The sequence below is a fragment of the Ostrea edulis genome, chromosome 4 (assembly GCF_947568905.1).
Source record: "Ostrea edulis chromosome 4, xbOstEdul1.1, whole genome shotgun sequence".
Lineage (NCBI taxonomy): Eukaryota > Metazoa > Mollusca > Bivalvia > Ostreida > Ostreidae > Ostrea > Ostrea edulis.
In genome coordinates this window covers 69638133-69656049 of record NC_079167.1, presented here as the reverse complement: position 1 = coordinate 69656049, position 17917 = coordinate 69638133, and the positions used below count along the sequence as shown (strand labels likewise).

The window sequence follows — 17917 nt, the reverse complement described above, 5'->3', positions numbered from 1 at the left end:
AAGTATCATTAGTCCTAGATCTATTTTCCTTCTGTAGGAAGATCCAGGCCTTTATTTACGATGCCACTCCTCTGGAGTTCCATGCCGGAAATGACGATAACTGCGAGTTAAAAACCGTGGGAGAAAAGTATGCGATGACGGGGTACGGTATAGCCGTCCCGCAGAAAACAACTTACCTGGAAGAAATCAATGATGTCATCCTTGAACTTCAAGAAAACGGTAACCACGACCATGCGTTTAATGGGATTGATCTCTTTTCATTAGCATATTTTTAAAAACAAAACTAATAATTTGGGGAAATTTCTTTTACGTGAATTAATGATAATAAGGAATATAAATCACCATAATTTGATATGGATTTTGAAAAAGGCTTCTCACACACGTATGCTCAAATTTACAAAAATTGTGTTTTCCAATTAATTGCAGGTGAACTGGAAAGGCTAAGGAGATTTTGGTTGGCTGGTGCATGTCACATGAAGCGAAAACGAGGCCAATCCAGTCACACCATCGGCATTCCAAATTTTACCAGCGCCTTTATTTTGCTAGCCTCTGGTGTACTAATTGGTGGTCTAGTGTTGCTAGTGGAACATTTGTATTTCAAATTTGGACGTCGATGTCTTCGAAAATACGACAAAAATATGTGTTGTGCACTAGTAAGCTTGGTAAGTATGCCGTAAAAATGTTTATGACATCCAGGTAAGGAGTAAAGTTTGACGTAAGCGATTTTTTTTCCAAGTGTCAACGTATGTTTTGTTCCAGAATCATCAGAATATTCCTGATTTATTGAGGTTTGTTTGTTTTAGAGTATGGGGCAATCCCTTACCTTTCAACAGTCAGTTATGAATGCCCTGGCCAGACAGAAACACCATGACTGTAGGAATCCTCGGTGTGAACTTTTACTCTGGAAGGAACGTCACAACCACGATTTATCTCAGCTATACATTAGTACACTCAAAGATCAACTCAAGTAGGTGAACAGCTGCGGCTTGTGCTGGTGAATTGATATTATCTTGCAGTATAAAGACACATTTCTCTTGTACTGGATGTGTAGTATAAAACACATTTCTCTTGGACTGGATGTGTAGTATAAAACACATTTATCTTGGACTGGATGTGTAGTATAAAACACATTTCTCTTGGACTGGATGTGTAGTATAAAACACATTTCTCTTGGACTGGATGTGTAGTATAAAACACATTTCTCTTGTACTGAATGTGTAGTATAAAACACATTTCTCTTGGACTGGATGTGTAGTATAAAACACATTTCTCTTGTACTGAATGTGTAGTATAAAACACATTTCTCTTGGACTGGATGTGCAGTACAAGAAACATTTCAAAAGTCTTTGTAGATACTAGTAAAACATAAATCAGGATCTTCAATAATGTAACATTTTTCCAAGATATCTGTGTCTGTAGTGGATCTTTATAGGCGCTGTCTGTTTCTTATTTCCCTTTCCTTTGAGCTTTCTTAATAAGACATGTTTAAATTAAGATGATGTTAATTCAAATAATATATTAAAATGTATACTGTTTGTATTCCTCGCTATATTTTGCAGGAGCTACGGGATTACACCTGTAGATGACCCGATGAATCAATCCGAATTAGGTGATAGATCGGTTAAACAGAATGGATATCCAAACACAAGCGAATTTCACCATAGCAATCCGCACAAATATATAGAAAACAGACACGAGAGCGATCAGTTAGACTATTTTGACAGTACACCGGTCAGATGGAAAAGGAAATGTTTGAAACGATCTCCAAGTTACACGAACGCAGTAGATGTTGCGGTCTCCGAGACCCCAGAAAAACATAAAGTGCGATTTAATGAGGGGAAATTTTACTTTGGTGTTGACAACGACTCTTCGGACCAGGACTTGCTATGAATCTGTGTAGGAGCTAGGTGTCTTGTTTTCATTTCGTTTTTGGCTTTATTTTTGGTAATATCGATATGCTACATGACAAGAGCTTTTGTCAAATTGAATGATGTTTTTCTGAATGTTATGAAATCTTTAATGAATTTATTCTTCGATTTCTGATTTTCTTTCGGGTGATCATAATTAGTACTCGTTAAGTCCTCAGTTTCACATACACGGACTTCTATAAGATAATTTGAATACAACAATAGCTGGTCATTAGGTGAAAAAGACAAGTATATATAAAAGTGATAGTACGGCTCATTTTGGTGATTTTTTCTTTTACCCCGATTCATCTTAATCCTTTCTAATATCATAAAAATGATATATGAATGAAATTTATCAACTTTGAAATGACTGTATGTTCATCAAAAGTTACATGCAACTTGGAGCCAGCTTATATAGCTGACTGATTTTTGTCCAGAAAACAAAACTTTAGGGGACGTACATGTAATTTGAAGATTGTAATCGTTTTAAACTTGGATATGATTGCACAGAATTGTTATTTGCAGTAAATGACTTGTGCGAGTCATATGGACTCGTTTTAATTCTTTATGTTCTGTATTACAATGAAATTTACAGTATATGTGGTTTCCAATCAAAATAAAAACTTTATAACATGATTTTGCTAAGAAAAGTCACTTTTGTACATAGTAATTTTTATACTGTTTATGTCACCTGCCAGCACCGTGGCTGACTTCCCAATTTCCAAGGCTACCCTGGTAGATGTATGGTAACCAATGATTAAGAGGATCGTCGTCCTGCATGTAGTAATCGGGTATTTGATCTCCATGTTAAATGTAGCCCATTCCTCAATAGTATTCGAAGATTTCATTATTATGACTTTGAATCCATCTTTAGTTGGTATCAATATCCTTATAAATCTAACATAACAATAACAAGAATTAGCCGGAAGTAGATACTATACCGTATTTTTACATATTATAGTTCAGAACTAACACTTAGGTTTTGATTTGAAGGAAGACTTAGATCAACCAATTTCCACATTTGAACTCAATTATGAGATTATATTACTAACATGTTAGAAGTGTGACACGAATTTTGTGCATTGTTCTGCGTTTTGAATTGTTGCAGAGAAGAAAATTACTATTGTGCCAAAGTTCAATAAATCATCTTCATTTATGATATTAGATTTTGTTCTTGTATGCAAAACATCTTGCACGAAAACAAAACAAGAGGCCATGGGCCGCATCGCTCACCTGAATCACCTTGGCTCATATCTAAAGATTTTCCCTATATATTCCCATGTAAAACTTTGATCCCAATTGTGGCCCCAACCTACTCCATCATTTTTATAAACTTGAATCTGCACTATGTCAGGAAGCTTACATGTAATCATAAACTTTTCTGGCCCAGTGATTTTCAGAAGATTTTTAATAATTTTCCCTATATATTAGTATGTAAAATTTTGACCCCCTAGGGACCATGCTATTTACAAACTAAAATCTGAACTATGTCAGGAAGCTTTCGTGCAAATGTAAACGTCTTTGGCCCAATGGTTCTTAGGGAGAACAATTTTAAATATTTTTTTCTATATATTAGTTATGTAAAACTTTGATCCCTTTTTGTGGCCCCATCCTAGCCCCAGGGGTCATGAGTTTAACAAACTTGAATCTGCACTATGTCAAAAAGCTTTCATGTCAATCTCAGCTTTTCTGGCTCCGTGGTTCTTGAGAAGATCTTAAAAGATTTTTTCTATATATTTGTATCTAAAACTATGATCCCCTATTGTCACCTCAACTTACCCCCGGGGACTATGATTTTAACAAACTTGAATCTGCACTATGTCAAGAAGCTTTCATGGAAATTTCCGCTTTCCTGGTCCAGTAGTTTTTGAGAAAATTTTAAAAGATTTCCCTATATATTTGTATGTAAAATTTTGTTCCCCTATTGTGGCCCCATCCTACCCCCGGGGGACATGATGTTAACAAACTTAACTCTGCACTATGTCAGGAAGCTTTCATGTCAATATCAGCTTTTCTGGCTTAGTGGTTCTTGAGAAGATTTTTTAAAGATTTCCCCATTATATTTGTATGTAAAACCTTTATCCCCTATTGTGGCCCCATCCTACCCCCGGAGGCCATGATTTTAACAAACTTGAATCTGTACTATGTCTGGAAGCTTTCATGTAAATTTCCACTTTCCTGGCAAAGTTTTGAGAAGAAGATTTTTAAAGATTTTCTCTATCATAAGACATGTATATTTGTTTGTAAAACTTTGATCCCCTATTGTGACCCCATTCTAGCCCCGGGGGACATGATTTTAACAAACTTGACTCTGCACTATGCCAGGAAGCTTTCATGTCAATACCAGCTTTTCTGGCTTAGTGGTTATTGAGAAGAAGATTTTTAAAGATTTCCCCTATATATTTGAATGTAAAACTTTTATCCCCTATTGTGGCCCCATCCTACCACCGGAGGCCATGATTTTAACAAACTTGAATTTGCACTATGTCAAGAAGCTGTCATGTAAATTTCAGCTCTTCTGGCCCAGTGGTTCTTGAAAAGATTTTTAGATGACCCCACTTATTTTTGCAATTTTGTGATTATCTCCCCTTTGAAGGGGGCATGGCCCTTCATTTGAACAAACGTGAAAGCCCCGTCATCCAAGGATGCTTTTCGCCAAGTGTGGTTGAAATCGGCACAGTGGTTCTGGAGAAGAAGTCGAAAATGTAAAAAGTTTACAGACAGACGACGGACAATAGGCGATTAGAAAAGCTCACTTGAGCTTTCAGCTCAGGTGAGCTAAAACTATTTACAAATAAATATATTAAGATTATTGATTTTTGTTGTCTTATTTAAATGTGGTTATGGCCAGATGTATTTAGACCATTTGATAGATTTGAAAATAATTTTCTCTCTCGTCCCATTATAGTGGTTGCCTAATACTTCACAAAGATGTATATCACCAGTGTCATTAATCAGTGTGAGGCTTTATCACGCTACCTTCCTTCACGTTCAAACTATATATCCTTTCTATGAACACTTTAGTGGCATCAACGAGGCGCCGTTGTCAAGCATGCGTGAATGCAAATGGTGGTCACACGCGTTATTAACTTTGTTAATTCAAGTTCGAATACCAGTGTCTTTCGTGTGTGCTGAAATTAACGTTATTCGACGGTTACGGATTATGAAATGTTGTATTGAATACATTTGTTAATAGTATTACAAAAAATAAAACTTGTTCATTGTTATTTTTTATTATTTTTTTCATATATTAAATAATGCACAGTTTCTTTTTTCCGCTAGTATATATCCGTTTCCGGTACCCAGGCCTCGAATCAGAATTGTGGCTGATACCCGACTCTATCTGACGACAGGCGGAATGCTGCAAACACTAAACAGTTCAATAACAACACAATTCTAACAGCAGAATATTCACGATCGACATCCTGGACAAATATAACCGACATCTATACAATTCAAACGATTTCTGTGTTAAAATATACAATGAAAACGGACACTAATTCAAAGTCGACAGATAGATACATGTACTTTAGCATTTTAAAAGATATTGCTGGCTAGAAATGCTTGAGGGATGTTGTTCCAGATGTTGGTTAAAGCCTGGCCTAAATCAGTCAATGTCACTGGCTGATTTGGTAAACCGCGTAGACGTCGTTCCATTTCATCCCAGACGTGCTCGATCGGCGATAAATCGGGGGGAACAGCTGGCCAAGGCAAGACATCGACAGTCTGTTGAACAAAACAGTCCCTGACTACACGTGCAACATGTGGCCTTGTGTTGTCTTGCTGCAGAGTGATGTGATTTTGTTGCCAAAGTATCACATGGCGCTGAATAATTTCGTCTCAATAGCGTACGCCGAAGAGATTTCCACTGACAATTTGTAGAAGGGTCCTTCGACGCGACGTCACACGAGGACGCCCAGAACGTGGTCGATCCAGAGTGTTAGCAGATTGTTGGAAACGTCTCCATAATGACTGTATGGTGTTCCGATGAACTCCAAAGTGTCTTGCTACGATATGTTGTGCCATTCCAGCTTGAAGCATCCCAACAGCACGATTACGATAGTTTTCGCTGAGTCGTGGGATGACAGAAGGGTAAATTTTGTCAAAACTAAAGTGCTTTCCTTAACGAATAGTGTCCAAACAAACCTTTTACACTTCTTACCCCAAACAGTATTGGCCAGTAAAACTCGTGCGTACGAACACTTCAATAAACAACATGTGTTCACTAACCATGAAAAAGTCCGTGCATCTGAGTCGGGTACTATCCGATATTGTTCAAAAACATCACCTTTATCGATAGTTTAGATTTTATAAGTAATAGTTATCTTCTAGCATCCGAGTAATATTCACACTATCAATTAGATGGGCGGTCCTTCTGTCACGAGTGCGCGGAGCGCACGAGTGAGAGAAGGACCGCCCATCTCTTTGATAATGTGAATTTTACGAGGATGCTAGAAGATAACCGACTTGTCACATATTTCAAAAGCTTCTCATTTTACATTTATTGAACCATACATTGAATACAATGGTAGATTGCCATATACCATCGTCGGACGATGCATGTGTATATAAAACTTAATACGCTTTACCCGTAAAACAGACGAGAGGTGTTATGTAACATAACACTTCTCGTCTGTTTCAACGCCCCAGACATCGATCGGCGCACGCTTTACCCGTGAAACAGCAAAAGTAACTCCACGAAAACTGAATTATCCCTGTCTTGTTTCTATTGTGTAATTCAGATGTAAGTACCGCCTATGCGATATCAAGGTGGGAGGAGCTTGTTTTATCACATATGCTATAAAAAAAACCCTGTTGATGATAACCAGATACAATACCTGAACAACAAAAGAAAATCACTGTAAATATGTGACAAATATAAACAGTAAATATAGAAAAATTATACTAAATTTTAGAATACACAGTTTCTTTTTTCCGCTAGTATTTAACGGGAAACATTTAATGAAAGGTCTGAAATCTTTAAACATCACAGTTATTCGAATATAAGGATCTTGCTTATTGTTTATTATAGTTTGCATATTATTTGATTAAACGCACATAATGTCTCTGAGGGTACTCGTTTCATATTTTTATATACATACTACATTATATTCGATGCAAAAGTACATCATGTTCCGGGAAATCAATCTTTTAGAATTTCTTGGAAGAAAATATTCCCTAGTCTGAAAAAGTCGTAGGCGAATCGCTGAATACAGTGTGATATAATTCTACTCGATCATGATGTACTGGCCATGCATTTAGAAGATTACTTAAGATGTTCTTGTTGACAGATTTATTTCATTATTCTGTCGAAATGGCCTTCATTTCATGGATTTTCCATGGTGTTCATAAATTGCTTCTACAATCAGAACTTAAAAAGTATCCATGGAAAATGGTGTATTTCTTGAAATTGACAAAGGACGCTTCTTGGTTTTTTTTTTATTAGGCGCATGGAATCCGTTTAAAGCTGACATGAATTAATAAATATAGTATAATTCTATATGTCCGCCATATTTCTCTGCTAATCCGGCATATTTGTTGGATATTCTATTGTTACATGTATATGTATCGGGGATCGCGTGGTATATAAGGGGACGAGTTTTGCTACGCTTCACTTCACATCAGTGTCTTCGATTTACCTGTGCGGGTAGCTTCGACAGGTAACACGTACATCTCCGATACTAATTTATAGGACATAAAGAAGAAATGAAATCACGTTTTGAAACACCACACAGTGCTCAATATTACAATAAACATATCGTACAGTAGTAAATCATTCTAAATGCTTTGGATAAATAAATATAAAATGCCTTTTCTTTACGTGAATGTGCGTACATTTGCAGTAAATACATGTATGTCAAAACTATACCAAAACGCGGAGAAATATTTCATATATTATCTATTGATAAAATGGAATAAGCAAATGTTATAAAATCTATACCATTCACACTTACTTCAAGCAAAATGCAAATACATAAATGCTACTGTACTTATAAAGATGACATGGCCATGTATGCTCGCCATGAAAAAGCATCGAATGCGGACGACTATTTACCTGGGTCTACTCGTAATATCTGTAAAGGACCGCAGATGTACGTGCACACTTGTCGAAAATACTCTAAGTAGTAGTAAAACTCCCTTTATTTGCATAATCCATGAAACAAACCGATAAACTCCATTTGTATTCCAACAGTAAATACCATTGTCCATTGTACAGACTGCGTCACACTTTGCCCGTGCCGATCAGCTATCTTCAATCAAGGGAAGTATCAGAGTATAATATTTACCCTGTATTGTACATGAATGTTTATACCGTATGATTTACTGGTCAGAGTACTGCAGATTTAAAAATCAGGAAATCATTTTGGTACACAAATTATTTATGCATAAATAATTTGCATATACAACACTGTACGAGTGTATGGGATATTTTTTTTATCTTGACATTTCTTTTGACCTTGAACTCACTTTCCCATATTTGATGTTTAGCTCAGTTTCAAAGCAACTATTGACAATATTTTATGAAAACGCTTACACTAATATATATTAGTGGTAGCTAGTCAACTGTGGCATTATTTTATGACGTTGACCTTCCCTGTGACCTTGACCTCACTATTTCCTATTTTTGTGTTTAGTTCAGTTTCAAAGCAATTAATGAATAAGTATTTTGTCCCTTTCTGAATATGGCCAAGGCATATAGTAGAGGAGAGGATTTAAAAGTCTGATTTTAATTAAATTGGTGTTTGTCGTGTCAGTTTATGATATCCATGTATATAAATGAGGATCAACATTTCATGAGTGTATACTTTTATTTTCTTTTGTTAGAAGTAATTTTGAATAATGATAACTTTCTATTGATAGCTTGACAACTTTTAATTAATGCAAAATTGCTATTTATCTTTATAGCAATTTACTTATAATTTTGGTAAATTTTAATAATATTAAGAGTGAAATGAATGGGTGATACTTGAGTTAAAAGGTTTAAAGATAAAACATTTTGAAAAAAAGGTGACTTGTGAATATATTAGGGGAAATTTTAAAAATCAATATGGATTTAGGTGAACGATGCGGTCCATGAGCTCCTTATTTTCATATTGCATTATTATTATTATATTGCAATATAAATGTCACATCGGGCGGGGCATTCATGTCCTATGGACATATTTCTAGTTTTTGTCAATTAATGAAAAATAAACTTCCTTTTCAGCCTTACAATTTATTCATCAGAGGTCATCAGTGATGAGGAATTCGATTATGAGGATTATGCTTATATTTTGGTTGATGTTTTTAGCTCACCTGAACCGAAGGTTCAAGTGAGCTTTTCTGATCATTTTTTGTCCGTCGTCTGTCTGTTAAACTTTTCACATTTTCGACTTCTTCTCCAGAACCACTGGGCCAATTTCAACCAAACATGGCCAAAAGCATCCTTGGGTGAAGGGCTTTCAAGTTTGTTCAAATGAAGGGCCATGTCCCTTTCAAAGGGGAGATAATCACAAAAATGCAAAAATAGGGTGGGGTCATTTAAAACTCTTCTTCTCAACCACTGGGCCAGAAGAGCTGAAATTTACCTGAAAGCTTCCTGACATATTGCAGATTCAAGTTTGTTCAAATCATGGCCCCCGTTGGTAGGATGGGGCCACAAGGGTGGATCAAAGTTTTACATACAAATATATAGGGGAAAACTTTAAAAATCTTCTCCTCAAGAACCACTAAGCCAGAAAAGCTGAGATTTACATGAAAGCTTCCTGACATAAGCAGATTCAAGTTTGTTCAAATCATGGGCTCCGGGGGTAGGATTGGGGATCAAAGTTTTACATACAAATATATAGGGAAAATCTTTAAAAATCTTCTCCTCAAGAACCACTAAGCCAGAAAAGCTGAGATTTACATGAAAGCTTCCTGACATAATGCAGATTCAAGTTTGTTCAAATCATGGGCTCCGGGGGTTGGATGGGGCCACAATAGGGGATCAAAGTTTTACATACAAATATATAGGAAAAATCTTCTCAAGAACCACTGGGCCAAGAAAGCTGATTTTTACATGAAAATTTTCTGACATAGTGCAGATTCAAGTTTGTTCAAACAAGGCCCCCGGGGGTAGGATGGGGCCACAAGGGGGATCAAAGTTTTACACACAAAGATATAGTTAAAATCTTTTTCTCAATGAGAAAAGCTGATATTTACAAGAAAAATTTCTGACATAGTGCAGATTCAAGTTTGTTCAAATCATGGCCCCCGAGGGGTAGGATGGCGCCACAAGTGTGGGGGTGGTGGTCAAAGTTTTACATACAAATATAGGAAAAAGCTTTAAAAATCTTCTTCTCAAGAACCATTGGGCCAAAGAAGTTGACATTTACATGAAAGCTTTCTGACATAGTGTAGATTCAAGTTTGCAAAGGGTATTTTGGGCCATAATAGGGACTAAGGTTTTACATGCAAATATATATGGAAAGTCTTCAGATATGGGCCAAGGTGACTCAGGTGAGCGATGTGGCCCATGGGCCTCTTGTTTCTTTAGATTAGATCATGGTATTTTAGACCACAGTGGATCAGATGATGAGAAAGAAGAAGAAGATCAGAGTAGCCTGGAACCAAATATAGAGTTTGGTCAAGGTGTTAATAAGACTTCGATCCAATGACGAGATTCATTCCCTCCTTCAAGACCATCCTGTTATGGTATTCAAGAACAAGTTGTTAGAATTAGACACAACAAGAATCAACAAGTGCAATGTGGAAGGATGCTGCGAGGATGTGAAGATCACCATTCATACAGTCTCATCTGCTGTTTACCTGAAATGGGTAAATAAACTTTGTGAATATTTTAGTTACTTTGCTTCATATTATCATGTGTTCGAGTTAAAGTGTCACCTTTATCTACAAGGATTTTGTATTAAATAATATTTAAGAAGCCAGGGCTATCCGAGTAGTCTATCTGTTATATATTAGTCTAAAGTGCACTCTATTATATATATTTTTCAGACGTGTAGTAATGACCACATTGTGCACAGCCTCTACTCAGCCGAGGACTCCACAGTGGAGATGTGCTGATATCAGCTGGTCTGATAGCATCTGGAAATAACTTTCAGAAGATGGCAATGTTCGCAGAGTTTTTGAAGTTGCCTTTCCCATCGTCATCTTCATTTTGGAAGATTCAGCGCACCTATGTAGTACCGGGCATTGATGAGGTATGGGAGAACCATCAAAATGAGACCCGGAAGGAATTTCGAGGAAAAGATCTTGTTCTTTTAGGTAGTCTAATGGCAGTTTGATTTTTCATCTCTCTCTCTCTCTCTCTCTCTCTCTCTCTCTCTGTGTGTGTGTGTGTGTTATTAATTTAGAAGGTGGTGGTTTTAGCCTCCTAATTGATGTACAATACAGTTCTCTATTTTTATTTGTTATGTATTTATATACTTATAGGTGATGGACGCATGGACAGCCCTGGTCACTGTGCCCAGTATTGCACTTATACATTCATGGAACATGATACTCAAAAAATATTTTGTGTTGTGACAATGGACAAACGGATGACTGGAGGGAAAAGTGCAGTTCTAGAGAAAGCTTGTTTTGAGAAAGGACTCCAGTTTCTACTGCAGAAAAACATGCAAGTTGTGGAAATAGTTACAGATGCCCACATTCAAGTTGAAGCTCTAATGAGTAAGTGCTTAGGTACCACCTGTGAAAACAATGTTCAATATGAGAAATATTTATCAATATAAAATATTGTTTAAACAAGCATTGATATACATAATTTTCTTCTTGTGCAGAAAACGACTACCCCCATATCTATGGCATGTCAAACGTTGCAATATTTGATCTTTTCCATTTGTATTCTATATTTTCCATTTGTATTGTATAATTTTTCATTTGCATTGTATAATTTCCATTTGTATTGTATAATTTTCCATTTGTATTCTATATTTTCCATTTGTATTCTATATTTTCCATTTGCATTGTATAATTTTTCATTTGTATTGTATCCAGGGAATGTTTATTTTGATTTGTTACGAAGGATTTCATTAGTTAACATCACTAATGTACTACATATGTAGACGTGCTTAGCACACAGGGCCGTAGCAATGACGGTTCTTTATAGTACCAACGCCTGCATCGACACGGAATATCTGTTTTTAAGGTCATTACGGAAAGACCCGTGATTCTCACTTTTAAATGCCGAGTGTTTGGCAAAGGAGCAACCACTGTCTTTGTTTATGTCTTAGGTTTGATGCGGCAATGACAGTAACGGTTCTCGAACTCACGACCTCTCGACCACAAACCAAGCGATATTCTGAGCTACCGCGACCAGGTCCATGGAGGACTAGTTATTTTTAAAAATACATAGCAAGCTCTAGTAATGGCGAATCTCCCCCCCCCCCCCCCCCCGATCATTTTTAAAAAAAAATAGAACTGTTCAGAAAATAATGCACATTTTTATTTAGTCAGAATTCAGTAGATTCGGGGGACTTAATTCGGCCCTTGGGTCCCCACCAATTGTTAACATCGAGTTTGTTTAATGGATTAATCTTAAGTTATCGTTTATCAAATTTGGTAATGCAAGAGATGTTGAAGAGGTAAAGTTCAGGAGCCACGTTTCGCAGGAATATACCGTATTTGCTAAGTGTAATGGCGTAAACCCCCCCCCCCCCCATTAATTGATCGCTTTTATGCGTCTAATGTGATCAGCATATTCAGACTAGTCTCCTATTTAACCACTGCCTGATCTAGATAATTTTGAACGAAAGGATGCAGTAAACTGCTGGATGTCTGGGGACTGTCTTAAGATCCCTAGTGAGTCCAGTGCAAAGCCTTGGGGGGAGGGGGGGGGGGAGGAGGGGGGGGGAGTCAGTGGCGGATATAAGGGGTCCCCTCAATTTCAAATTTAAGGTACATCTTGGTGTTTTGTTTAGAAAAATGTATTAAACGATAAAAGAAGCAATAATTTCTTCCATTCCCGGAGAAATAAATGACAAAATCTTTTGATTTCTTGAATTACTTTATTGAGAGAACTTAATTTTTCCAGAAACCCTTAAAGTTTGCGTCACATTTTACTAATTTCCTTTTTTTTAAAATGACATATTTCAAGCCCTATAAAATCTGTAAATTCCAAGAGCTTCCGGGGCTTTGCCCTCTGAACCCCTATCAGGGCTTCGCCCTGGACCCACTGGGGCCGCCTCAAGGCGGCCCCAGACCCCCTGCTTCATAAAGTGGCGCCCCCGTAACCGCAAGTCCTGGATCCGCCCCTGGAACAAGTGCGTTCTGACAAAATAAAACGTACATGCATGCTTTTATTGACATCTATAAACAAAATATTATATTTGTAAAGGGAGGGGGGGGGTCTCCCGGCGCAAGATTCCTCATTGCTAGCTACATGTATGTTCAACTAGTCCTTATATGGAACCGATCGCGGTAGTTCAGTGATATACCCTTTGGTTCGTAACCGTGAAGTCGCATGTTCGAGTTCTACTCGTGTCATTGCTGCATCAAACCTTTGACGTAAATATAGCTAATACTTTCCCATACGCATTGATATCTAAAAGTGAGAATCCCGGATCTTTCGGATAATTGTGACCTTAAAAGCAGACATCAGAACCCCCACTGCTACGCCACTGTGTCCGTACATGTAGCATAGTAAGTCTATTTGTGGTACGTCACCTACAGCTGGTGACGGCTAAATGTAAGTGGGACCTAAACTAATGAAATCCTTCGTAACAAATCAAAATAAACAATCCCTCGCATGGAATACAAATGAAAGATTTTGCAATGCAAATGGAAATTATACACTGCAAACGCGAAAAAATTATATAATACAAATGGAAAATATAGAATACAAATGGAAAATTATACAATACAAATGGAAAATATAGAATACAAATGGAAAAATATACAATACAAATGGAAATTATACAATGCAAATGAAAAATTATACAATGCAAATGGAAAATATAGAATACAAATGGAAAATTATACAATACAAATGGAAAAGATCAAATATTGCAACGTTTGACATGCCATACATATCAAACATTCATTTGACATTTGGTATGGCTCGAAAAATCTTGGGGGAAAATTGATACAGGTAGGATTATTATATGTTTTACATATTTGCAATCATTTGTTTACCTTTATCATAATACCTTTTCATTGAAAACTTTTTTCATTTTCAAAGGCTGGGCAAGAGAAAACTAAGAGGCCACTGCTACTATGGACCCGGGAGGTTGTAAACCATTTTTGGTTTTGCTCCGCCACAGCAAAAACAGAAGATGAATTTATTGTAAGTCAATGAATTGAATAAATCAATATAAAGAAAAACATATATAGGGATTATGATTATAGTATATATTTAACACGTTTAGAAGAACATATCCTACTAGTGTAAATTGTATTGACTATTGCTACTGGTATGTTGAAAATTTTACAGGGTATGTAGCTAGGTGTCATTCATCATGTGGTGAACCAACATGATTGGATCATACCATACAGACGAGGAACAAATTGTTCTTGTATGCATGGCCCACTGACAGAAGAGCGTGAGAGGGGGTGGGGGGGTTGGCTAGAAGCTGGGTCACCAGCCCACGCTGCTTTGAGGGATATAGTGAAAGACTGCTAAAGAAGATTCCATATTACTTAAATTGCAGGTATGTACATCAATGAAAATAGAGTATAGAGGGGAAACATGAAACTATTTACAGTGTGTTCTATTGATTAAAACAATCTAATTATAGGAGCACAGCTGCATTAGAAAACTTTCAGAAGTTAATTCTGAAATATGCCTCAAAGCAACATGCATACACTCCACCTGTGTATAAAGCCAGGAACCTTATTACAGCACTAGACCACAATGCTAACTGTGAGAGAGAAGTTTCAAGAAAGAAGGATGGTTCAGAAAGGTATGGCTGAAATTTTTCTTTGGGGTGGAGTATATTTTGTGAGCTTTTCTAATCAAAGATCTATCGTTCACTTGTTAATCATTTTCATCTACATAAGGAGAGTTTTCATTATATTTAATCAATATTGTATTAAATGTGTTTGATCTTAGTAACTCAGATTTCAGTGATAGTACATGTATATAAATGTCAGCATAAACATAGGGAGATATCTGTGATAAACATCATTCGTATTGTTCCTGAAGATGGAAACATAAAATCCAGATAACACTTCTGATTTTATTTTCAAAATATTTTAAAATTATGCATCACCTTTCCTGTTTTATTGAATTATTTTGAACATGTGAAATCAAATAATTTTAAATAATCCCCAGGTGACTGATAAGGCCCGTGGGCCTCTTGTTAGGATATATATGCATATTCAATTATTCATCTCTTTGTTTAGATACCAACGTTACTATAGTAAGAAGAGTGAGAGGTGGTCTTCTTATGTAGTACCCATACTGTGATACATTAATGCAAGTGTGCCTTGAAAACAGACTTATAGATGGTATCAGGATGAACCAGCCAACAGTTTTGAGTGCAATGAATTCAATTCTAAGCATCAACTCCTGTAAGTTTCCAATATATTGTCAATCACAAATTTTTAAATAGCTGGAAATTTTTAATGCTTGTAAGCTTACATTTATATCAGTGATAAATTTTCCTTCCTTCTGTGAAATGATATATTGTACATCGAAGTAGGACGGTCTCTCTCTCTCCTGTTCAATCAATGATTATGGGCATACAGAGACCGTAAATAATTATGTGGTTCCCAAAAAACAGCGAGGATGATAGTAACGAAAGTTTTACGTTACTATCATCATTCATTTGCGTTACTATCATCCTCGTTGTTTTTTTGTTCATATGAGCCGTATAAAAGATAAAATAACACCTGATCGTAAGTGTTGCTTGTGTATGATATTTCTTACCTACACTTCTTACCTTACTTTCGCAAATAAACAATACAAATAGATATAATAAGTAAATGTGGTCTTTCCGGAATTTCCTTCCGCCATCTTGGGATGATAGTAACGATCGTTACTATCATCAGTTTAATATCAGTGATTGAGCAGGGAGGGATCTTTATCGTGCCACACCTCCTGTGACACGGAACCTTGGTTTTGCGGTCTCATCCGAAGGACCACCCCATTTAGTCGCCTCTTGCGACAAGCAAGCGGGTACTGTGGACCTATTCTAACCCGGAAATAAACTGCCAAAAGTCCTTCCTATTTAGCATTGGAGTGCTGCAGTCAGAAAGTTTCTGTTAGTTAAGAAATAAAGTATCAAACACAAGATGTTTATTATATACATACCACACTCCCTGTTGTAAGTACACACATACACGGTATTATGTGTAAAACATGTAAATGTGCGTAAATGACGTTTTGCCAACGGGTGGGGGGGGGGGGATATAAAGTACGTGTGTTCTTTCCATTCTCTACCCATAGGTGTCGCTAACACATCTGTCAATAATTCTTGTAAAACGCTTTGTAAATCCTTATACAAACGTTTAACTTCGCATTATCAATATATGATACAGAATGTTTTACTGATTGTAAACAAATTCCCAAAATTTTGATTTTAATCATAATAAAGTACTTTCTTCCGATTTTTTTGGTGTTATATTAGCTACATTAATCATTCGAATTCTTAAATTCTGTTCCGTTTTGCGTTCCATCTTCCATTCCATTTCGTGTATATCAACACCCCCTGTGAGGTGCATACTACAGTTGTTTTATTGTTGTTAACTGATAGAGAGGGGCAATAAAGATTCAATCACTAATACATTTGTTGTCTGTATATTGTTTTAGGTCAAATATCGTCAATATTAGAAAGAAAAGTTTATAAATCAGATTATTTGCTTCTTGAATTGCATTCTGTAACTGGAGCCAGTTCATTGGATTCGATAAAAGTAAATGTGTCTGCTTCATTTTTATAAGGCTAAGTGTCGCCCTCTATTTCATGAATTCCGCTAGCTATGTCTTGAAATGTTAGAGAAAACATTAATGTTATCTAATTCATACTGTCGTTTTCTGTTCTTTTTCTTTTTCGGGTTTGTAGATTTCAGGCAGATTTGAGGATATATGTTCGCTATGTTTATCAGATGAAACACTGAGGAAACCTACATGAAATCGACATTCATATGATTGAAATTCACAGTTCTGACTGTAGCGAGTTTTACCCCGTGGATAGATCCACATTGATTTTGTAGGTCTGATTCCAGCGTTTAGCAGTCCAAGTGTACTTAAACAGTTCGTATCGTTTATATCTTCGCATTATTCATTTTCATTGGTTGTACCTATACATACTCTAAACATGTTATGCTGATCCTAGATTAGGACATCACAGATATTTTATTTTACATTTTATGAAAAGTTCAATTATACATAGTTCATTGGATATGATAATTTGTATCGTATTACACAAGTATCAAAGGAGGTAAATGCAAGAAAAAAATCAATCATAATCAATAGGGGTAATCTACTCCTTTAGAACTTTGGTGTCAATCAAGCAAATGATTCTCAAAATATAGAAAACATATATTACTGTCCAATTTGACCCTTGACCATGTGAACCAAAACCAATAGGGTTCATCTAATCCTTATAATATACCAAGTTTAATGTCTGTTTAGGAAAGAGTTCTCAAGATTTTGAGGTCAATATCTTCCTACATGTCCAGAGTAAATTGACCCTTGACCATGTGAACTGAAAATCAATAGGGGTCATCTGTTCCTTAAGATGTACCAGTGTACCAAGTTTGATGTCTGTCAAGCAAAGGGTTCTGATTCTAAAAATATGTAGGAGACAATATATTACTATGTCCAGTTTGACCCTTGACTCTGGGAACCCCAAATCAATAGGGTTCATTCACTCTGGATGATGTACCAGTGTACCAAGTTTGATGTCTGTTAAGACCCTTTACCTTGTGAGCTCAAAATCCTACTCCTCTAGATGTATTAGTGTACCAAGTTTGATGTCTGCTAAACAAAAGGTTCTTAAGATATTGAGCGGACAAGACTTGATCTACAGACCGTCATACCAACTGACTGATCGACAGATGCAAAATAGTATGTCCTCTCTTTTTTA

General features: G+C 36.4%; 1 protein-coding gene and 1 pseudogene across 1 annotated transcript in view; both read left to right on the top strand.

Moving 5' to 3' along the window:
* Window positions 1–3063, top strand: part of LOC125671917 (glutamate receptor ionotropic, NMDA 2B-like) — a 33228-nt gene extending 30165 nt beyond the window's left edge. Inside the window, exons 13-16 of the mRNA XM_048907904.2 lie at window positions 38–219; window positions 427–662; window positions 804–967; window positions 1560–3063. Of these exons, the coding sequence (XP_048763861.2) occupies window positions 38–219; window positions 427–662; window positions 804–967; window positions 1560–1890 (913 nt within the window). The 3' untranslated portion in view covers window positions 1891–3063. The remainder of the gene's footprint in view (window positions 1–37; window positions 220–426; window positions 663–803; window positions 968–1559) is intronic.
* Window positions 3064–10154: 7091 nt separating this feature from the next.
* Window positions 10155–16379, top strand: LOC125669127 (uncharacterized; annotated as a pseudogene).
* The last annotated feature ends 1538 nt before the right edge of the window (window positions 16380–17917 follow it).